The sequence below is a fragment of the Platichthys flesus genome, chromosome 12 (genome assembly GCF_949316205.1).
Source record: "Platichthys flesus chromosome 12, fPlaFle2.1, whole genome shotgun sequence".
In the NCBI taxonomy this organism is placed as follows: domain Eukaryota; kingdom Metazoa; phylum Chordata; class Actinopteri; order Pleuronectiformes; family Pleuronectidae; genus Platichthys; species Platichthys flesus.
Window position 1 is genome coordinate 3,771,262 of NC_084956.1, and position 23,733 is coordinate 3,794,994.

At 44.9% G+C, this 23,733-nt stretch overlaps 2 protein-coding genes across 4 annotated transcripts in view; one reads left to right on the top strand and one right to left on the bottom strand.

Annotated features, from left to right (window-relative positions):
• atrnl1a (attractin-like 1a) overlaps positions 1 to 8,647 on the bottom strand; it is a 163,393-nt gene extending 154,746 nt beyond the window's left edge. For all 3 annotated transcript variants that reach the window (XR_009923973.1, XM_062401750.1, XM_062401749.1), the window contains exon 1: positions 7,714 to 8,647. Coding sequence is in view for 2 of the 3 variants with exons in the window: in XM_062401750.1 (XP_062257734.1) it covers positions 7,714 to 7,949 (236 nt within the window). In the remaining variant the exon portion in view is untranslated. The remainder of the gene's footprint in view (positions 1 to 7,713) is intronic.
• A 7,053-nt stretch (positions 8,648 to 15,700) lies between these two features.
• Positions 15,701 to 23,733, top strand: part of LOC133966503 (protein kinase C epsilon type-like) — a 41,609-nt gene continuing 33,576 nt past the window's right edge. Inside the window, exon 1 of the mRNA XM_062401466.1 lies at positions 15,701 to 16,514. Within this exon, the coding sequence (XP_062257450.1) occupies positions 16,167 to 16,514 (348 nt within the window). The 5' untranslated portion in view covers positions 15,701 to 16,166. The remainder of the gene's footprint in view (positions 16,515 to 23,733) is intronic.

The window sequence follows — 23,733 nt, forward strand, 5'->3', positions numbered from 1 at the left end:
CTGCACAGAAATGTTTTAAAGACAAACTGCAGAGAGAAAAGTTCTGTTATGAAGAAGAAGAAGAAGAAGAAGTAGAAGAAGAAGAAGAAGAAGAAGAAGAAGAAGAAGAAGAAGAAGAAGAAGAAGAAGAAGAAGTCAACACCTCACTAATTGTCCTTTGATGGAGGGAGACTGCAACAGACACAGATCTGATTAGTGTACAACTGATGAAGTAAATTGAGAGTGTATCTGACTGTACACACACACGCACACACACACACACACACACACACACACACACAGCCAAATGACTATCGATCCTCTGAGTGCGACTGAATCTCAGCTCTCGCAGACTCAAGGACTCAACAGGCGTGTTCCCGGGAAGTCTGAGAGATGAGGTCTGTCCACGAGGGGCCCCGGGGGGGGGGGGGGGGGGGGGGCTCCGACAGACGTCTATAATCTACAGCAACATGGAGGTGAGGGTGGAAAATAGACATTTTATAAAGTTTATCTTCTCACTGTCGGAATGCAGAAAAATGCGAATTTGAAAAAGCTGGACTTTGAGCCAATGTTTGACATTTTAGATTTAGAAGACATATGAACCTAATCTGTGATTTCCTGACGATGTCCTGATCATTTCACTGACGCAGTGAGACAAGCTATAATTTACCACAGATACCGATTATTCTCCAGACTGTTAATAAAGACACAAACTCCTGTCACTGTCCCACGATGATGATGTCACAGGAACAGACCTTTCTCTGAAGCCACAGCAGCCTCAGGCAACGTGGAGGCCGGAGGTGAAATGATTCATGTATATCAAACTGTGTGTGTGTGTGTGTGTGTGTGTGTGTGTGTGTGTGTGTGTGTGTGTGTGTGTGTCTGTTTGTGTGTGAGGTTGTTGCCCTTGCTTTCACTCTCATCATAGCAGGATTAACTCACACTGAACAGATGGCCGTCCGATGCTCTGCCCTCCCAAACATTCACATGCTTTCTCGCAGACACACACACACACACACACACAGACGCAAACACACTCTGCAACTCAGCAGAGAACGGTGGCAACTTCAGTTCACAAGCTGTGTCATCATCGCCGCACACAGCCTGAGGCTTTGGAGTAATCACACACACACACACACACACACACAGACCAGCAGATGATGACTCTGATGTCAGAGACTCACTCTATTCTGTCTCCTCAGCTCGACTCTGACAGAAACACTCAGCCGCTCGTTGTGTCCTTGAACGGCTTCTTTCTCTTCAAACAGCCGCAGGTTTTATTTTTCTCTTCACGTCTGCGACCGGCACATTTATGACATTAACTGTAAAAACACTGAGAGCGTTTGGAGACATCCCAGTGTCAAAGATCTGCTGCCTGAGTCTTCAGGTATTTTTTCTCATAAAGACTTTGTTTGAAAGGAGCGGGGGGGTTTTGAGTAAGAGGAGAATCTGTTGTTTTGGTTTAGACATCAGCATCAGTAGTTTCAAAGCCAACGTCTTGTTCTGCGTCTTCTGTGGCTCCTCTCTCTTTCATCCTGAGATTTGTGATTTCTGTGAATTCTCAGGATATTTTACTTTAACAAGGACGTTTGTGCTCTGTTGGTTCAGTTCTGCTCAGTCCAGGTCTACAGCAGCTTGTACCTGGTTAGAGAAACATCCCCTTTAGGGGGGGCAGTCCTACACTTTGCATTTATCAAAATAAAAGCCCTGATTTCCCCATTAAATTATGAACAGCTGAAGTTTTTATCCCCCAAGACGTTTGACCGGTCAGGACTTGGCTTTAGCGCCGAGTGCAGGTTCAAATCCGGGAGAACGACCTCGTCCTCCTGACCTTCTTTAAACTATACAAACTGAACATAAAGACATTTCCTCAGGGAATCTATGAGGGTGTATCAGTGCAGACGTGAGATAAAATAACTTTAACCCTGATTCAAACTCACGTTCTCTTGTGTCACTATAGAGTCGGTCGTTACCGTCATCAGTGGAAACACATCATGACCTTCATTCATTCACAGACGTGATGTGCAGAGCTGAGGGAACTGAAACCGGCTCCGACGTCATGTAACAGGATTTCAGAGTCATAACGTCCAAACTGTGCTCAGAGTATTAGCCGACAGATTAAATCGGACGTGAAGTTCAAGGGTTTAATCTGAAACCATAATCTCATTTGGGAAATAAAACTGTCAAATTTATGTATTTCTGAATTTATTTCTGATGGATAGAAAGGTAGAATATTATTTTCATGCCAGTAACTGACTTTAGGAGGTGTTACATTTTTAATCCCCATCTCGTCTCCGAGCTCCGAGTCGCCTCAGCTGATTTATCAGGCTGCTGTGTGATAAATAAAGAATAGTTGGCTCCAGTTGTCTGAGGAGCAGAAACCTGCTCTGTGGTTAATGTGGCTCACGTTTGTCCTCACATCAGAAAGTCTGCAAAACCTAATTTCTTATCCTTTAACAATAATCATCCATGTTCCAGGATCCCGCTCTCTCGACTCCAGTGATTCTGGCTGCCTGCACTTAGCATGCAAAAGACAGACTGAGATTAATGCAGAGCTTTATTCTCCCAAACCTCTTCAGCGAGTGGCTTCAGTTTGATGATCCCCGTCAGACACGTTGGTGTTGAACCTGCCAGAGTTTCCATCACACGGGTTTATAAGTGTTTTATAGCCTCGTCTCTGCGGCTGGGAGGTTAATTGAGGATAAACAGGTAACCTGCTCCCTGTGATGAAACGCTTCCACCTGAAAGTGTCACTTCGCTGCAGCGTGCACTCGCAGGATTTGTCTCCGCCGCCTTGAAAAGACTCGTGAACGTGGTTGAAGCCGCATAATAATTTACCCCAAACTCCTGCAGGGAAAGAAAATCACACAGGGCTGATAAACCAAGCGTGAAAACGTTCTCAGCAGTTAAATCAGCAGCACAGTTTTCATTTTAGAAGCAGCAACATTTTACGACTTTGGACATCGAGGGAAAGAAACGCATTTGTTGACCTTTAAATATCTCAAATATGCGTTTAGTGTTGAAGAAGTTGTTATTGATTTTATCATTATTTATTTCTGTCCATCCAATCTCTCATGTATCAGAGCTTTTTTTTATTTGACAAGTAATTTGATTTTCATGGTCCATCCTTTTTCCCGGCTAGTAGAGGATATTAATATTTATTTTGAGTGTCTGTCTTTGTACGACGAGTGTTTGTTTTGTTTGTGACAAGAAGCTTAATCAAAATAACAGAAAAGAGAGAGATAAAGATAGAGAGTCACTGGAAAACAAAAGGTGAGACAAAACGCCACAGAACACATATACCTTAAATCAATAGACAAACACAATCTACTCCATTGTCTCTATTGGATATGAGATTGTGTGTGCCTTTGTGTGTCTCTTTGTGTGTGTCCTGACTCCAGTGACCACTCAGGCTCTAGTATTGAGGTGTTTTTTTTCAGCACAGCAGTGATATTGAAGCTGGAATCCTTTCCTCTGCTCTGCTGCCTCTGGTCGGAGCTCAACATCGATACAGCTGATGTCGCCACAAGAACAGAGAAGAAGCTTTTATGCAAAGCAGCTCACTCAACTGCAGCTTTTCCATCAAACCGGTGGTCGAAGGAAACTCGTTCACTTCACAGACTCATTAAAGGATTTGTGAAGGGAGCTGCCGATCCCAGCTGGCAACGTGGTGAGAGTCAGAGAACATCCTGGAACACCTACATACCTACATACCTAGAGACAATTTTTTGGGAGAGGCGGTGGTCTAGTGGCAGAAACTTGGACTGTGGGCAGAGAAGGTCTCTGGTTCGACTCCACAGAGAGACGAACCTGGATTGATCTGTCCAAAAATCCAAGAGTCTCCCTACCCTGTCTAGTGCCCCTGAGCAAGGCACCTTACTCCACCAACATCTGCTCCCTGAGCGCCGTACATGGTCGCTCACTGCTCTGTGTGTCCTGCTCCAGATGGGTCAAAAGCAGAAGTAAAATTTCCCTACCTGCATGTCTGTGCATGTGTTTGGGACTAATAAATGCATCTTAATCTTATTTTAGAGTCTCTATTAAACTAACCAATCTACATGTCTTTGGACTGTGGAGTATCCAGTGAAAACCAACGCTGACAGAGGGATTCAAACCAGGAACCCTCTCACTGTGACTCTGTGTCTTCAGAACATTTTAAAAACAACGACTAAATCAATTTGCCATTGAGTTATTTTAGTAACTGTGAGGAAAAATGTAGGTAAATCCTATGCATGATGAGGGATGAATGAGGGATGAATGAGGGATGTCGGCCGGGAGGAAGATTTCCATGATTACAACTGGGACAGCGTCCTTGCCACAAAGTCACGGCGGTGCTATGATTACAAATTTAGGTCATGTGATGATTGCAAATTTTGTGCATTGATTAAAATGTGATTAAAGTAAGATATGACAGGCCTAGACAGTCGCTACCCGAACCGTGGCCAACAGGAAACATCAGGATCCTGAATGAAGATGGACGACGTGATTTTTAACTGAACCTTCCTTGACACCATAGCTGCAAAAGCCTTCCACTGCTTTGCTGCTGCTGAGTCAAATCTTTGTTTCCCCAACACTTTGTGACCTGATGGTGAACCACAGCTGAGACCCATTTAGGTCGGCCCTGCACCATCAGCTCTCCTGTGAGTGTTACCAGCATCAGACCTGATTCCAGCTCGACAACGGGAATGAAAACAAATGAAATCAGCGAATGTCTCTGGAAGATGGACAGAGGATTTAAAGAAAACCAGGATCTTAAAAATGAGTTAGTGAACAGGTCAAACCTGCCTTACCTTTCCTCTACACACAAACCAAATCAAGAATCGTAGACTTAATGTATTCTCACATTTCCCTCGTCCGCCAACGACATTGATCTGTTCTTGTACAAATAGTCTATTTGAACTCCGCAGCTCTTCCACCTCTTGCAGAGAACTCGCCTGCATGTCACTGTGTGTGTGTGTGTGTGTAACAACTACTTAGTATTAATGGACACAACCTTGCCACCGGGCAGCCGCAAGACGAAAAGCTCCTCCCTGTGGTATTGTTTGTCTGTTGTCCAGCCTCCAACCGGCCCTGGTCGCCGCTCGCTCAACAATCACATGGACAGAGGGATCAATAGAATCCTCAGGAGAGAAAAGAGCCCCCCCCCCCCCCGTCCGGACGTGTGCAGGAGGTGATTGTGACAAGGTAAAGTTGTTGTCTCCGGAGGGTGTGAGGGGAGAGTTAAGCCACAGAGGAGGAAGAAGACAGGAGTGGGATCTAACAACTAGAGCTGCCCTCTGGAGATGAGGACAGGAAATATAAAATGTGCACTGCAGTAAACGAATGCAGAATGTCGTTCTCTTCTCTCTGGGCACAGACCAATGGATCATGGCAGCACGTTGGATAAAGTCAACAAACATGACATCAACGTCATTGATCATTCTTGGCGTCCCCAGGTCCATTTCTGCAGGAAAGACATCGGGGGACGATCTCTCCATCCTCTGTGGCAGCAAAATAAATATCATGAGCCATCAGGAACAGTCAGTTCACACCCGTATCAGAGAATCCACCAGCTTCAGTATTTAACAACGCTTTAAACATCACTACTGTGATTGTTAACCTTTGACATAACGAGCCTATATGATGAAGCCAAATGATCCCTCACACAAACGCAGCCATCTTGCACTGATGAGGTTATTTGGTAGTGATCAGGGACAGAGAATGGAAGTGAAGACCTGTTGATACACCAATTGTGAGTCGTCTCAGCTGTCAATCACAACGTTTCAGCCTGAATCATTAAAACAACAAATTAAAATTTATCAGAAACACTTGAACATCAGTTTGATAAGAACCTCTCGCTGGCTATGGAGTAAGACAAGCGATGAAAGCTGGAGGCCATGAGGTGATGGGAAGCATTGATGTTGTACAAACATCCGCTAATGACCAGAGTTTATACCCAAGCAGCTGTATGACGCAAGCAAGAAGCCATCTTTAATGTATTTAAAATCAACATAAATATTTTTGTTCTGTCCATGTCCCATCTACTAACATGGAGGATATAGGATCAGGAAATCCTGTAGCCAGCCACCAGGAGGGAGATGAGCAGTTCATTTTAAACCCCTTGTGGACGAATGTCGCGAATTTGCTTCAAACCCCATTCCGGTCTTAATGCCGCCGAGGTAACGATTGTGCCTGATGGTGCAAATACTACACATACCTAGCAAGGTACTGGAAGCACTCTGTCGCCATCTAGTGGTCGGAGTTGAAAATACATACTAGCCCCTTGGGACTGTGCAGCAAAGTTATTTTGAGGTATTGAGCTGTATTTGAAATACTGTGATGATGGAACAGCAATGATTGTACAGAATCATATGTTGTTATTCAATTTCAAGCAAAAGCAGCATCAATCTACATACCAGAGACTAGAAAATGTGTTAAATTAAAGTTATGCCCCATTATGCCTAGTGTCGCTAATTTGCATCAATCTACTGTATATTATATTTAAGTTAACAATCTCTCATTAATTTAGCATCTGTATGACAGCCAAAAACACAAATAATAATTGTTTGTATAATTGGAAATTAATTCAGGCATTAAGGGGTTTAAACCTTGATCAAATGTGACTTGCTAGCCTAGCAGCATGAAAGCTACAAACAACCCATAATGCAACACTTTGCAAGAGCTTTCGTTACAAATGTGCTTCGTCCTCACATTAAAAGATTCTGCATAATAAAGTCTAATTAAAAGCCTCATTTACAAACACATCTGTGCTGTGGTGCGTCTCTTCTCATGAATGTCACGGAGTCGACTGTAAACATCGTGTCTGAGAACAAGAGCTTCCATTCAGGGATTCAAAAAAAAACACGTACGCTCTCAGAATCCAAATTAGAGAGGAGACATTGTCTGTGGTCGTGGAAAGTATAATCACGGATCACTGAAATGTGAGGAGCTGCGGCTCAGCTAACAAAGCTAATCATAGAGTGAAGCAGCGACGTATAGGGAGCAACTTACCTCCAACACAAAGTCGTGTTGCTTGTGAAACTCACACCTAAATCAGGGGTGGAGGGTTCTATGCCAGGAGTTTTTAGAAGAATGAAGCAGGGATGAGTGAAGATGTGAAAGCGTCACTCTTCTTCTAACCGAATGTTTCCAGTTTCAGTTTGTACCTGGTTTTCAAACTGGCAAATAATGGCAGCTCCATTCAAACCACTCTCACACGTGAGCCACAGAAGAGAGCAGAGGCAGGACATCAATTTCTGAATCCTAATTTATTTTTAAAAAACGTCTCCAGGCAGCCAACCTTTATAAAATAGCGTGTGTGTGTGTGTGTGTGTGTGTGTGCTTGTGTTTTTGCATGTGTGTGTAACAGTCACTCTGCTGCACTCTGGGCTGCAGACAGCCACAGACCAATCCGCTCCCTGGGCATTAAAATTACATGTTGTCATATTTAGAAAAGTGTTTCACATGCATATTTGAAATGAGACAGTTGAACTTGGGCACTTAACTGCAGTGTGTGTGTGTGTGTGTGTGTGTGTGTGTTTATGTGTGGTGTGTACTCTTATGGATGTTTTACAGGACAAAGGTGCATTTTCCAGATAATTAATAGGGCAGCACATGAGTGTCTTTGCTGTGGCATTAATTGCCCCTCATAGATTCTGGTGACACAGGTGAGTATTTATTCTTATTCCCTGAACCCCAGTGTAACAGGTTATTTAGAAAGCCGTAAAGAAGTGGTCACCTTAGTTTACAACTTACTTGAATCTTCCCTGACAGTGTTGGCACCGATCCCCGACCCATCCGTGGTCGCAGGCGCAGCTCCCGTTGACGCACCTCCCTGAGAAGCAGCTCTTATCGCAGGACTTGGACACCGACGAGGCTTCCGCATGGAGCAGGAGCTGGAGCATCACAAATAATCCCAGGTACATCTTCCACGCGCCCTTCGTGGACGAGCCGGTGCAGGTGCAGAGGCGCATCCCCCCGGTGGGTTCCATGATGGAAGAGGAGTGCGTGTTCTCCGAGACGCTGCAGCCCCGGAGGAGTGAACCAAACTGGGACTTTACGCAGCTGGATGCTCCACTGTCATCACAGCGGTCCACCCATGACGCCTGCGGGGAAAGGCGCAGGTGAGCGGGCTTTACGCACGACCACAGGATGCGTGCCAGAAGCTGCGGGACGAGACAAAGAGATTCAACTTTGATGGAAACACTCCAGACTTTAAAATGATTGGCAACGCTTCTCCAACCGGATCATCCGCTCCGAGCCAGCGGGACATAAACCCCGCTGCCACGCGCTCTGCGGCGCGTCCACACAAGTCCTCGAGATAACTTAGTGGTCACGGTCCCGATGTAAACACGCCGCCGTGACCGGATGATGCTCCCGCAACGTCAGCCACCATAATCCCGCAGAGAAAGTGAAACGCTACGGTGTGCGTGCTAATCTCCCGCCGGACAACGATGTCCTGTGTCCGGGTTCGGTATCTGCGGAGGAGGCTGCGGCAGCGGCTGTTCTCCCGGTCTGCTCCGGTCCTCCGCTGGTTCCTGTCTGGGGGAAAACTCCGGCACGAAGCCCGGAGCATGAGCAGTGTGTCCGCACGGTTAAAGGGACAGTTCCCCTAAAACATCCATCCAACAAACACATGAGGCAGAAGACACAGTGAACACAGAGACAAAGACTGACACAGACACAGACACAGACACAGACACAGACACAGACAGACAGACAGACAGACATATAGATCAGCTGACATGCCACCATGAAATATTTTATTTCACAGAATAAACAACAACAATCTCATTTGTTGTTATTTATAATAAAGTTCATGGTTTAATTACCAGGCCTCAATTTCATCTCTTATCAAATATCTTCAATGTCAATTATTCTATATATAATATATACAAATATGATATAATATATTGTTCAAGTTCGATAGATAGATAAATAGATAGATAGATAGATAGATAGATAAATAGATAGATAGATGGATAGATTGATGGATAGATAGATGGATGGATATAAATCATTGTTATTAAAAATATGTGTTTTTCTCTTTGTAAATAATCGTTTATGGTTTTATTCAGATTCATTGGATGATTAGTTCTTCGAGGCTGGATAAGGACAGCGGTAATGTCAAAAACATATATTGTTTCCCAGTCTACACACACACAGACACACACACACACACACACACACACACACACACACACAAGCACTCACAGGAAGTTATGAGAACAGGATAACCACAGGGACTAATGGGTAATAAAACTGCAGAATGATAATTTCAACTGGAACAACTGCTCGGAGACAATTTGGAGACACAGTCTCAAATCCATTACTGCAAGGACTGGATCAGTTTATTACTCAATTATTATTATTTATCTGTTTGTTCATGAGAGGCTGGGACAGAAATAGAAGATGTGTTTTCCCTGCAGTGTCAGTGAGGGATCCCCTGAACGTGCACAGTAATTAGCTGCCATGAGGGGAGGATGTGTTCAAACCAGAAACCTGGAAGAGTTTGATTTGATTTAGAGACGAATGAGACAGAGACATTAAAAACCAGACAGACACGGCAGAGGCTCTATTCCCAGAACGGTCTCCCTGCTTTATAACTTCATCTCACTCTGACGGCTTTAAAGACACTGAGTTGTTCTCCGGAGCCGAGCGACTCTTTTGGAAAACAAAGCCAAGATTTGCATCTGCTCTCCCTGAGGGCTCCTGAAACATCCAGCGAGCCAGGAGACGCTAAATCCTCCAACTCCTCCCGAAGCAGCACGTCACCCTGCTGCAGTGATGGAGAGAATCATGAGATATTGATCACAGCAGCAGCTCATTGGATGTAAACAGAGACCTGGAGAGTGAACACATGAATATTGAATATGAATCTGACTTTGTTTTAAGCTCTAAACGGCCTCTCAGGTCACTCCTGATGCTTCCAGAGCTCCGTTATGAGCTGGAGCAGGAAGGCTGAGGATGATGATTTGCTTTCAGGAGCTACAAGAAAATCAAAAGAGCATTTATTGATTGTTCTGATGAAATACACACCAGGGGTTTTGTACAAAGTTTAATTTACTTACAGCCGGGCTGATCAATATTTTATAAATGAAAGTGGCAATCAGAAAGAAGTTCATTAAAATAAAGAATGAGGAAACTCTATAATGGTTGAGCATGTGATGAAAGTATTGCGATATTTGTACTTTAGTTGTATCATGAACTGTGGCTCAGACTTTAAATAAAGATGGATGACACGTTTCTACTTCACCCCACTATCCAGACATGAAAATATCACGGATACAGGCACCGCCATCTTGTGCCATTAAAGTCACTTGTAGCCAGAATCTGTGCAGTAACAGGGGGGGGGGGGGAGCAAAGTCACGCCGATGCATCTGTCGACCAATCGTGAGTCAGTCTCACGATTGTTTTCATCGTTGATCAATCAAAAACCAAACTTTGGGCCATGTCCAATCTGCTGACACGGAGGAGGTGGGGTTCATGATATGTACTGCAGCCAGCCACCAGGGGGTGATGGAGAGACTTTGGCTTCACTTGAGGAAGAGTCATTTCCTCTTTCAAATCACCTGAGGCAAAGAATTAACTCAGCAACAAACGAGACTGCTGCAAAATGCGATTTTTATAACCGGTTCTCAATTTCCCAAAACAATCGTTTTGTTAGAACTTGATTAAAGTTAGAAATTAAAGAATAAAAAACCACAGCTTACTGAGGCGAAACGTTACCCAAAATGCAATGCTCTCTTTTTAAACTCTCTGATTGAAAAATAAATTGGGAATTTAGGGAAATGATTTAGGGAAAAGGGATAAAAGAAGAAATGAAGCGAACACAAACTACAGATCCATTGTCATTAAGTAAATAAGATTAAAACTGATTTCACAGGTTTGTGTCTTCGTGAACATTGCATTAATCTGCAGGATTTGAATATTTCATACTTACTCTTTCTTCATCGTCCCCTGCTCCTCTCATAGTTTGGATTCACTCTGGTTGAGTTCTTCTCCTCTCTGACTTCAGCAGGTACAGTATTCTGGCCGGCAGCCACTACTGGAGGAAACAGCTGGTTTTACTGCAGGCTGGCGTTTCCTCCCCTCGCCCTCCTGGGACACGTAGCACCACCTCCTGCTCCCCATGCTGCACCACCTCCTGCTCCCCACGCTGCACCTCCATGCTGCTCATGCTGACGTGCACTTTTTTTGCTTTGCCCTAATTTTGCACGTCTGTTTTTTTTAAGCCAGCAACAGGACCATCTGCCTGGGCTCTAAATTAGGACGAGTATTTATCAAATGTCTTGTGATGGGAATACTGATCCCGGCTCTGCGCTGCCCTGCAGGTGGAGATAACTGACAAGGTCAAGGTAACGGAGATACGCCGCCTCGTCACATCAATATTCATTAAATTTCTGCTCTGATATGAAATGGGAAATTAATTGTTTGTAGGAATTTCGAGTCACGAGTGACAGTTTAATGAGACTTTGTGTCTTTTTTGACACATTTAACTAAATATATTCCTCTGCGGTGGCGTTCTGAATTAAATGAGCGCAGATAAAAGACATCAAAGTCCTGTTGAGGAACACAAGACTCACAAATCTACTGGTTGCTCCATGTGACAGTAAAGAGAGGAATTAAACCTCACTGTTGCACTGTGGGTAATGGGTTTGGCTTGTTGTTTTTCCTGCAGCTGGAATTGAATCCTATTATAGATGATTGTTAACCTGCACCCCAGGGGCCAAAGTGGGAATATTGATTGTCTTACACAAAGTAGCCTCCTGGGAGGAGTACGAGAAAGACAAAAAAAAATAAACTCATATTGATTTTTGACAGTTTGTTTATGATTAAACTGGAATAAGTCACTGCAGCAGAAGAGGAAGAGGAGGATGAAGGTGGCTTATAGGAGGAGGTAGACAGAGCAGGTACACGCAGCGTCACTGGTTTACTCTGGTTTCTCTTTGTGCACACGTTAATGTCTTTCTCTGGCAGCTGTGTCGTGTTTAATTGAGCAGATGTTGCATAAAACATGCATGTTCACAAACACACACATACACAGACACACAAATGCACAGTGTATGATATCATGTCAGTTATTTGTGAACGAGAACAGAAACACACACCAGTGTGAACATAAAGAGAGACCAAGAGAGAAAGAGCAGAAATGAAAGATTATAAAAAGATAATCATTTTGGACTGATGTTTAGCGCCACCTGCTGTTAGATAGCTGCTAATGCAAATGACACTGAACATTTCCACGAGTTAAAATCAAACTAAATGAAAATTCAGGTTGAGAATATTAATAAACGTAAATAATATGAGACCATATTCATATAAATCATTGTGTGTGGTGTTTTTCTATTTCTCAATCATCTTGATTTTGTTGAACTTCAGAACTTCAGTCAATCCCAAATGAAAATCTGTTTATTCATTAAGACTAAAAATAGGAACATATTCCTTCATCTATTTTAGAACAATGCAGCGTTTCCTGTTTCCTCTTCATTCCACAAAAATTAATTTCCTTTCATTCCTGCAGAAGAAAAAAGTTCCTCTCAGCTTTCAGTTATTTTCCTGCAGCTACAGGGACGTTTACCCTCATCCTGCTGTGACCATAGTTGAAGTTGTGATGACAACCACAGAAGGATCCCATCCACGGCCGCCTTGCTTTGATTTAAGAGAAGCTGAGTGAGCAGGGAGGGAGGTCAGGACGTGGCCGGGGTCCAGGGGATTTCCTCGGCCTGAGTTTGATTTGTGTCTGCAGAGCTGCACAGACGCACCAGCCGCAGGCTGCAGGAGGAAAAGAGTCGGAGGAGCGAGAGAAAGGAGGATGTTGCTTTCAGGTGATGGAAAAACTTCTGTTTCCACAGCCTCAGCACGCGAACTGGAAAATTATTATATGTACAAAAGTTTTTCAGGATAAAATTTGCCTGTGGTGATAATCTGTTTATAACAGGTAGAAGCAAGTAGGAGCCTGCAGCAGCATCTCTGTGTCAGTTTGTCATTAATAATATATATATATATATATAATATCAGTTTACTACATGGAAACATTGTGACATTTGCGAGAGAGGGGGAGAATTTGGAGGTCAAAGGTCACTGTGGCCTCACAAAACCCTTTTTGTCTTTGTGAACATGTCATCTTAAAAACATCTTGAGAGAAAGCGTTAAGATTTTGGGATAAATGTTTGACTCACAGACGAACTGATTCGATTTTGATTGTCAAAGGTCAAAGATCAGGGTCATGGCGACTTCACAGAACATGTCTCTGGTCTCTGACACGACGTCTCGTCTGTCTTTACAGAATGTCTTCTCATTTTGACTCAGACAGCAACTGATTTTATTTCAGTGATCAAAGGTCAAAGGTCAGAGGAAATGAAGGTCGACTGAAAGTGCTCAGGTCGGTGAAGATAAACAAACACATGATGGTGGACATTCAAGTTGTTTCTGATTCTTTCTCACTCTAATCTTCTGCATTGAGTTTGAGTTGTAGTTTTTAAGATTTACCAGGAGAGGTCAGTAGTGTACAACTTTTAGATGGTAAATACCACGGAGTCACATCTCATTCATCTTTAAGTCTCATTTCTACAACCTTATTTAATAAGACTTCATCCACAGTCATCATATTTTTTGTAAAATCAATGTGAGTATTATGATAGTTTACGCAAACTTTGAAAAAAGATGTTTCAGGTTCTCAAAGTAGAAATTCGTCTCTGTGTGTTGAGAACATTCAGGAGAATAAAAAAATGTAGGATTTTGAAGTATAATCAGGACACAGAGACATAGATGGTGATTTAAAGAAACGGTAATATAATAATAATAACTTTATTTGTAGCACTTATCTAAACAAGGTTACAAGGTGCTTTATAAAATCCTTATCAAAAATGAATTATTAAAAATAAAGGGTATTTAATTCAGTTACATTTTAAGCTCGAGACCTTAAAAGAACCAAAGGTGATGAAATCTTGACTTTGAAATAAGTGATTATATGTTCTTTGCTTTAATAACCAGACGAATGGTACGAGTCAGTTTCTCTCTGTATCCATGATATGTTGTATTGCCTGATATGATATTGTTTGAATGCAGATACTGTCTGAATATTACCTGTGAAGATAAGCGTGCAGCTGCCACAGTGTGTGCGGCTCTCGGCCTCGTGCTGCGTCCACCAGGTACAACATGTTCCCACACCAATGCTCTGATGTCACTAAATGACAACAGATGCTTTGACCCTTCTCTTGAAGTCTTAACCTTTTCAATAAATCACATGATGCCGTCGGTGAAACACACAGATTCTCAGGTTTGTGTAGAATTCCTCTGGAGTCCATCGCCTCACATGCTTGGTCTGATTGGACTTTACTCTATTCAACACAATGGTTATATAGTGATGAGGCATACAAGCAAGATTCTACATACGGGCTGTAAATACTTCTGTGATGTAGTTTTTTTAAATGTATGAAATTCTTGGTAAAATTCCCATGTTGCAATACAATCCTGAAAACAAATCCCAAATCAAAGCAACTGTATTTGATCCTTGGTCCCAGCTCGAGCTGCGATGAGGCCAAAGCTTCTCAGCTATGTTAATATGATACTTCTGTCATATTAAATCAAACTCAGACAGACAACAAACCAAAAACCGAGTGATTGTTGTAATGTTGTGTTATTTGTGCACGAGTTAAAAGTCTGCAGGAGACTGTTTGTTGTCAGTGCTGCACACAGCCTGACCATGTGGCCAATAAAGTGATATGGCACGCGATCAACTCTTTGAAATTCCACACATACCTCATATACCCCCCCCTACACACACACACACACACACACACACACACACACACACAGACACACACTCATCCCCTCAGGCCCCATCTTTCATGGAGCTGGCGATCGGCTGTTATCGAGTGGCTGAATGTTCATATTTCTGCATCTGGACTTCCAGCAGAGGGGGGAAACACGTGAACTTGGAACAGCCTCAGTGTTTTTACACATACTTTATTTATGCTGCAGAAACCGGGCTGATGCAGGGTGAAATCTGATTGGCCCCTGAAGTGACCCTATGTCAGAAGTCAACAAACAAACAAACACACTTCCTAACAATGAATTCGATCATCTCAGATGTGAAGTCAGAGCTGATGATGACAACTTCACTTCCACCTTAAGAGGAGCCTTGCTCAAGGGCAGTGACAGCAGAATGTAAACCTTATATTTTTCTTAAATTCATTTATTCTCTCCTCCTTCTCTTTCTCCTCTTCCTCCTCTCCTCTCTTCCGCCTCTCCTCCTCATCCACCTCCTGTCCTCTTCCTTCTGCTAACCACCTCCTCTTTCTCTCCTCTCTTCCTCCTCTCCACCTCCTCTCCTCTCTTCCTCCTCATTTTCCTCCTCCTGTCCTCCTCCTCCTCCACTTCCTATCTTCCTCCTCTCCTCCTCCTTCTCCTCTCCTCTTCCTCCTTCTCTCCTCTTCCTCCTCTCCCTCCTCTCCTCTCCTCCTCCTCCTCCTCCTCTCCTCTTCTCCTCCTCCTCCTCTCCTCTCCTCTTTCTCCTCCTCCTCTCCTCACCTCTCCTCTTCCTCCTCTCTTCTCCTCTTCCTCCTCCTCCCGTGTGTGGGCTGCGTCTCTCTCCTCCAGTGTGTGACAGCAGCCTCCCAGAGATCTGACGTGTTTTTCGCATTTCCTGCGCCAGAGACAGACGCAGCGCAGCCGCGTCGGAGGGTCTGTCTGTGGGGGGAGGCAGCCGGAGGTATGTCCACCCCGGGAGGAAGTTAGGGATCAGTGCACGAAGCCAGGCCGAGCAGCGAGCACCGAGGAGCCGCTGTCTTCTCTTCCACCGCCAGGATCTGCCCCTCCTCTCCGCTGCGGCTCCAGCTCCGCCGATGCGCCGCGTCCGGAGCCTCCCACGCCGCCTCACGGTGCCATGCGACGCGGACCTGCCACTTCCCCGGAGTCCACCGGAGCTGCTGAACCCGAATGAAGCCATGACGCACGGACTCACATCTGGGGCCTTTGGACCTGTGCGCTTCTGAAGGAGGCGTCCACGCGTCACCGCACGTCCCTGTGCCGCTGCGGTTCTATTCCCTGTCACTTCTGAGAGGACGTTCGGACACTCGAGGGGGAGATCACAGCGTCGGCCGGGAGGAGACACAGGGAGGAGCAGCACGGAGCCGCCACTCCGCACGAGGAGCAGCGGGTTGCGGTCGGGGGCAAGCGGGCGAGTGCACACAAGTGTCCGCGCCATGGTGGTGTTCAACGGGCAGCTGAGGATCCGGATCCGCGAGGCGCTGCACCTCAAGCCCACCGCCTGGTCCCTGCGTCACGCCGTCGGCCCCAAGGCGCAGACCTTCCTCCTGGACACGTACATCGCCCTGAACGTGGACGACTCGCGCGTGGGCCAGACGTGCACGAAGCAGAAGACCAACAGCCCCGCGTGGAACGACGAGTTCACCACGGACGTGCACGACGGGCGCACGGTCGAGCTGTCCGTGTTCCATGACGCGCCCATCGGCTACGACGACTTCGTGGCCAACTGCATCATCCAGCTGGAGGACATCCTGCTCAACGACAGCAAGCACTTCGAGGACTGGGTGAGACACGCGCACACACACACACACACACACACACACACACACACACACACACACACACACACACACACACTCTCTCTCTCTCTTAATATTTCGTTATTGTTAAAACATCAGTGCAGGGCCGGCTCTATCCTTTATGGGGCCATATGCGAAATCTGATTTAGGGCCCCCCCCCTCTCATACATCTCCAATATTTTTCACTGGCAGTTGTGTTGGTGTGATGATGTTTTCAGACCTTCTCCGAACTCCGGTGAAATGTTCTGGAGTTTCAGAACGTGAAAACACAAAGCAGTAAAATGTTCATGTGAGAAAAACAACCGCAAAATGTTCTGGAAACGTCCCAGTGAGCGAGTGGACGTGTTGATGAGGTTTCTAACACGTGACGGACGTGAAACTGGAAGAACACAAATATCTCAGGGTGAAGAAGAGGAGAAGCCGTGCACGTAGAAGACGAAGACGTCAACTTGGAAAGACTTGGAGGTTCCAGAGTGTTTGGTGATGAGGGCCTAAGCCGGTGTGGATGAACACTGATCTTTCCACAGGAGAGTTTACACGTCATGTCTTGCCTCCTGCTGCTCTACAGGCTCCGCCCCTCCCCTGGATGTTCCCCACATGTTCCTGTTGTTGTGAACGAGTCGGACCCAGAACAATCTGCTGCTGCTTCACACGAGAAACACGTACATGTCCAGAAGCTATTTTACAGACACTTCTCGGAATTCATGTCTGAAAACAGCTTTAGAAGCAGCAGGGATTAAATAATCCTTGTTATCATAATCTTAAACTTGTTTATGATGAGGTTTGATCGTCAAGATGCCTTGTGGGACATTTCAAGGTCTCTCAGGGGTCCACAAGTAACCACAGCTTGAGTTTAGTGTGAAAAACAGTTTCTTAATCTCAGTTTGAGGTTTTCCAGGTTAAATAAAGTTTAAATAATCTCTTGCTGGGATGGAGACTTTCACACCTCCCTTGCTTTGGCCCAGATTGATGAATCAGGGACATGTTTCATCAGAAAATATTGAAAATCAAATGTTTTGTTTTGTCATGTTTGTCAGAAGAATCTAAATCTGAACAGCTGAGAAGCTCAAACCAGGTTCTGTTTTGAAAAGTGACATTTCACCTGACCACACTTCGCCTTCAGACGCCGTCTACAAAGCAATGCTTCTTAAATGTGAGGGTTTGTTGCTGTTTGATTAAAGTGACATAAATCCATACGCTCTTTCATTTTACAGTAACGTCCACTGTTCTTCGAGAACAGGTGTGCAGACACACAACAAACACACACAGTGTATAGATCCAGTTACCTTTGTTGTTCTCTTGTTAGCTGAACTACTGACCCACAGCAGCATAACAAAAGATGGAAAGAATGGATGATGTGTGTGTGTGTGTGTGTGTGTGTGTGTGTGTGTGTGTGTGTGTGTGTCAGGGCACATGCATGATACACACAGCAGCATAAAGAAGCTGTTCATTGTTGTCTGAAGCCGCCGAAGCAGATGAATGTTTGAGTGTTTTATTGATGAGGCCATCAGGTCCATTAGAGGCAGATGCACAGAGAGAGAGAGAGAGAGAGAGAGAGAGAGAGCGAGGGAGGCAGAGGACAAGATGAAAGAGAGGGAGGATGATGATGATGAAACAGGAGGGAGGACAGGAGGAGGACAGGACAGAGAAAAGAGAGCTCTCGTCTTCCAGCGTTGTCTCCATGGTGTAAGTCTTTAAAGCCTTTGGAAGTCAGCGGGAGCCGCGTGGCGCTCCACGTGGTCTGACAGTGAAGACTCAGCTCCACACTCTAGGTTTCTGAAGAAGATGAAAGTGACCCGGCGTCTGGAGCCTTTAATGATCCGGTGTCAAGCTTAAGTCCCAGTTCTGATCTGCGTTAGCATCCTGCAGCAGATCCTGCTAGGAAAAAGAAAGGGTCTGTGTGATTCCAGAACGCTGAGTCGACAACTTTAAGGTGTCTTGTTGATTTAAAGTCTGCGGTGTCTCGCTCTAATCCTGTTTCATCCTCTGGAATGAAAGAGATTGTTGATCCATCTCCTCCGGGCGTTTTCGAGCCGTTCCCATGGGCGCTGTGGGCTGAACGTGTCTTGACTTAAGTTGTGTCGTGCGTTATGTAATCTCACACAGAGAAAGACTTGACATCACCTTGAGCGAACTAACCGCCCCGTGTCGTTTCCCAGTGAGTCATGCTAACGTACGCTGCTGAGGTTTTCTTTAGCCTCTGAGAACATGCGGCTGCAGAAGCTTGACAACGACCTGCTGATGCGGGACATTCCTGGATTCATAGACTCCGGCATGCATGAAGTATTGGGAAAATACCAACATGTGCAATGGAGGGAAGTTGCCTTCATGGTGATTAACACTGGGAAAAGGAGAGTCAGGCTGGTTTAGCACATTAAGACCTAATTCACTGAATTATAAACCTCAGTTTGTCTTGAAAACACCTAAAACCTGAAAGAACAAAATTGGCAAACTTATTAAACCATGATGGAAACAGGAGCATCGTTTAGGGTTTTGAGTGAAAAGCGTGTGAACCGAAACTTTGAATCCAAGTTGACAGGTACCGGGTTTTTACAGCAAACAAAACAAAGAGCAAACGATAATGTCACTGTTCTGCTGCAAGTCTGAACACAAACTGTCAACAATCAGCGTCAGCAGAAAATGATCCCGGCTGCACACATACACACACACACAGACACACACACGGTTGAGTGAATCCAAATGTCAGAAATTGAATCGTTCATGCAGGTGTGAAGAACAAAATGCTACGACATGAAAACTGTTGTGTTCACGCTCATAATAAATGTGTCTCCCAACAGTTTGACCGTTTGCTGAGGTGCCAGAAGAATTATGGTCCCACTTGACAAGGCAGCGCACTTTTATTTGAGAAGCAATTAAAAACCTGTCGAGCAGAAATTCATCAGGATCGAGCGTTTGTTGTGTCGTTGTCGTTCTCACAATTCTTTAGGGCGGTGTCGTATCAAAACACAAGACCTCATTCCTACTGTTTATAAACATCAAGTTCCTCAATAAATACAATAAACAGGAAAAGGCATGTGTTCACTAATTAAATAATAATAAATAACAGGATTTTAAATAAACACGATCGACTATAGGAACACAAAACCTACAAGTCTAAGCGAGATTTGTCGATAAGAGAACAGTTATTTTTATGTGTTGTGTTTTTTGCAGAGACCTTTGAGTTAATCAGCATAATTTCACCTTCGATGAGTTAAGTCTCTTCTGCTGAGGTCGTGCTTCTGGTTTCCAGTAACAGTCGGATTCTGGTCGTCTGGCTGAGAGAATAAAAGACATGAAAAAGGATCAGATTCTTGAATCTTTGAGGAATTTCTGCTGGGCTCTGAACAGTGATTTCATGTGTGGGCAGCCGCCTTGTTAGAACGTGTCATGGAAGAAAGAAGTGGAGAAAACAAGTGTTTGATTTTACTACAGGACGGACAACGAGGGAGGGAGGGGGGGGTGACGGAGACAGAGAGGGCGTTGAAGAAAGACGTCTGGGTTGAATGGTGGAGTGACTGGGAGGCGGGCGCTGGTGGAGGCAGCAGCTCTCAATCTCTGTGCGTTACTTTAATCAAAGCTTGTTCCCAGATCAGTTTAAATGTGCAGGGCAGAGAAAGGAATTCTTGGATCCTCACTTTTTTCAGTGTCTGTAAATGTTTTGTTGTTGGATGAAGACACGAGTCCCCCCCCCCCCCCTCCCCCTGGAGGGCAACCCTCACACTGCAGCACCTGCTTTTCTTACTAATACACTGACAAACCTTGAATTAAAGCCCTGTGCCAACCAGTGTGGTCTCAGGCTACACACGTTTGTTTGTCCAGGTCATCCTGATACATCACGTTCACAGGAACATGAGGTGACCTGAACCCTCGACTAAGAAATTACAACCAATTCATCATTGAGTCCAAGTGAACATTTGATTCTAAATTTGAGGAAATTCCCTCAAGGTGTTTTTTCAGATGTTCACAACACAATCCTACGAACCCACAAAGCTCCGACTCTGTGTGTTTCCTCCACGATGACGTGTAAAAGCAGCAAACTGAGAATATATCCACCTATAATATATATTTCTGTCTGTATAAGAGATCCATTTTGCACCGTTTTGGTCATTTATATAAATATCTGATCACTGGCTGATGCAGAGAAATCCCTCTGAACGTGAATCTTGAATTTCCTTCACAACCTCTTTACTGTGAGTTGTCTCCATAACAGTGTGAAGAGCGATGGGCTGCGTTGTGTCATTCATCCACTGCATTGTTTGTGTTTGTCAGATTTCTAATAATCTGAATAAGCTTTAGCAGAACTGGCTCCAGTGCTTTTATTCCAGGAATATAAATGTCAGGTGAGGTGGAGCAGAGATACTGTAAATATGTGCGTTGTTAGAAATGATATGACAACATGAAAACGGGCGTTAACACACTTTCCACATGTTGTCGGTGTGAACTCGATGGTGACGGCCGGTTGGAAAGGAGTCGTTGTGCAGACAGAGGAGAGAAACACACTGAAATCATTTTGTTCTGTTCAGAGGCTGAACTCTGATCATGGATCTGTGTTAAAGTTCGTCCGCACACATCGAGAACTTCCCAGTCAACACACACCACCCACTCAGGTGAACATGAGACGCTGCTTCACATAATTGATTTTTTTTTAAAGAGCTAAAACTCAGTGAGTGGATCAACAACACAGATGTTTTTATTTCTGTCTCCTCCTGTGTGTTGTTCAGGTTGTGATCTGAGCTCATTGTAGAGGTTGTATCAGAGTGATTGTGTCAAGTGTGTGTGTGTGTGTGTGTGTATGTATGTGCACACAACTCGTACGTTACACAGCTTCGGGAACAGTGAACATCATTCATGGCTGTTTGGATGTTGTGTGTCTGTGGTGAGAGCACAGGATCAGCAACTGACTCACTGTTCCTACCTGAAGAGAATAGATGCTATAGACTCACAAAGCTGAGGCCAAAAGATCTCTGACGCCAGCGCGGCCATCTCTCCCTGCTGACATCTCTACGAGCCAAAGTTGTTGAATTCATCTAACAAGGATTTTGAGTTAGGGCACAGTCACACATACTGTGAAGGGAGCTAAATAATAATCAGTTGTGTGTCTGTCGGCCGTTTGAGGTTGTGGTTGTGGCAGGAGCAGTTTCTGGGGTGTGAACAATTTGTTGTCAACGGCATCACACAAAAACTAGTTGAGGGTTTTCTACAGAACTTGGGGAAAGGGTTTGGTGTCAGAGTGAGAAAGAGAGAGAGAGAGAGAGTGAGAGAGAGAGAGAGAGAGAGAGAGGGAACTGCACTGATGCCATGAGGTCTCTCTGCGTGCACGGTAAAATATTTATGGACGATAGCGCTCCACACCGAAGGAGCACAGCACAGAGTTAGAGAGTTCTTGTGTTATTGTGAACAATTTAAAACCGTTTTTTTGGGTTGTGATGTTGAACTGTGACAAAGTCAGTTTGCTGTGTGGTCGTCCTGTGGTTAGACGAGTCAACGCCGGCGGTTCAGCTGCATTTGTAAAAGTAGGAAAAAGTCAGCTCAGTTTAATCTGATGAGACAATGAGTGTGATGTCTTATGTTAATGAGGGACGTCCCCCCCCCCCCCCCGTCACTGTAGCATCCTGTTCAGCCATTGGAGGAACGTGGGGCGCTCCACTGCACGTTTGAATTCAGCTTTTGAGACACAGATGCACCAGAAACCTCGAAGCACAAGACCCTCGCACCAGTTCTGCAGCTGCTGGTTCCCTGTCTTTGCTCAAAGGCACTAATAGAAGACAAGCCATTCACCAGGGTTTGTTACTTAGGCTTTTCACCATTAAATAGACGTAACTAGTCGAAGGCACGTCAGCCCTTTCAGTGGCGTCCATGTTTGGTTTCCTCTGTAAACTCTGGTGCAGACAGAATAGAGGAAGAACTCCAGCCTGCTCCCTTCTTGACCCTGGTTCCCTGCGGGCCGTCTTACAGGGGTGTCCTCTCTGCACACTGGAGGAAACAGGGGCAGGGCTGTGTGTGTGTGTCTGTGTGTGTGTGTGTGTGTGTGTGTGTGTGTGTGTGTGTGTGTGTGTGAGAGAGAGCCTAAATATAGAGCCAGTGTGTTTGAGTCACACGGATTGGCCCTACTTCCTGTTTTCACTGTCCAAGTTACTTCCCAGAGAAAGAAGGGAAGACAGAGGGAGTGACGGCTCCTCAGGTGCCTCCTCTCCTCCCTCTGATTACTTCTCTTATCCCTCGTTTGTCTGGCGTCCAGCGTGTCACTCTGTCCATCATGGAGCGATGCAGTCTCACAGATATGTGAGGAATGTAAGATGCAGCACTGGGCTCTTCCTGCTGCTCCTGTCAGCACCACTCAGCATAAACACAACTTCTCACAGCAACACACACCAGAGGAAGAAAAAACACTGGAGTTCAGCAGCTGTTGTTGTTTCAGTGGTGAGATTTGTTTTCTCCTTGATTTAAGGTCTAATGATGTTTTCATCTTGTTTCTCTCTTGTCTCTCGTTACCTTCTATCTCTGCTGGGCTTGTGGATGATTGTAAACAATGTTAAACGTCTCTCAATAGAGCAGATACCTCCGTCAAAGGTCAATTCAATTAAAGCCACCGCACTTGATTGCACACGATCATAAGCTGCTTTCACATGATCCTGAAATGCTCTGGAGGTTCTGTATGTGAGAACAAACGTCTGAGTCAGTGTCTCTGGACATTTTCCGGAACTTTCCCAGCAGCCTCCTGGTAAAAAGTCAGGAAACTACCCTCTGAGGGAGTGGACATGTTGATGAGGTTTCTAACACTTGACGGATGTGAAACTGGAAGAACACAAATATCTCAGGATGAAGAAGAAGAGGAGCCGTACACGTAGAAGAAGAAGACGTCAACTTGTAAAAACGAGGAGGTTCCAGAGCGTTTGGTGATGAGGGCCGACACCGGTGTGGATGACCTCCTGCTGCTCTACAGGCTCCGCCCCTCGCCTGGATGTGCCCCACATGTTCCTGTTGTTGTGAACGAGTCGGACTCGGAACAATCTGCTGCTGCCTGCTGAGAAACACTAACTACACACAATGCTTTCTAGAGTTCATGTCTGAAAATCGCTTTTGATATCAGTATCATAAATATGTTTTTCTTCTCATCAGGATCCATGAATCATTCTCCTATTTCACAATGTTAAAGAAAGTGTTGAAAGCAATTTCAGAATCATCTTTAACATTTAAAGTTATT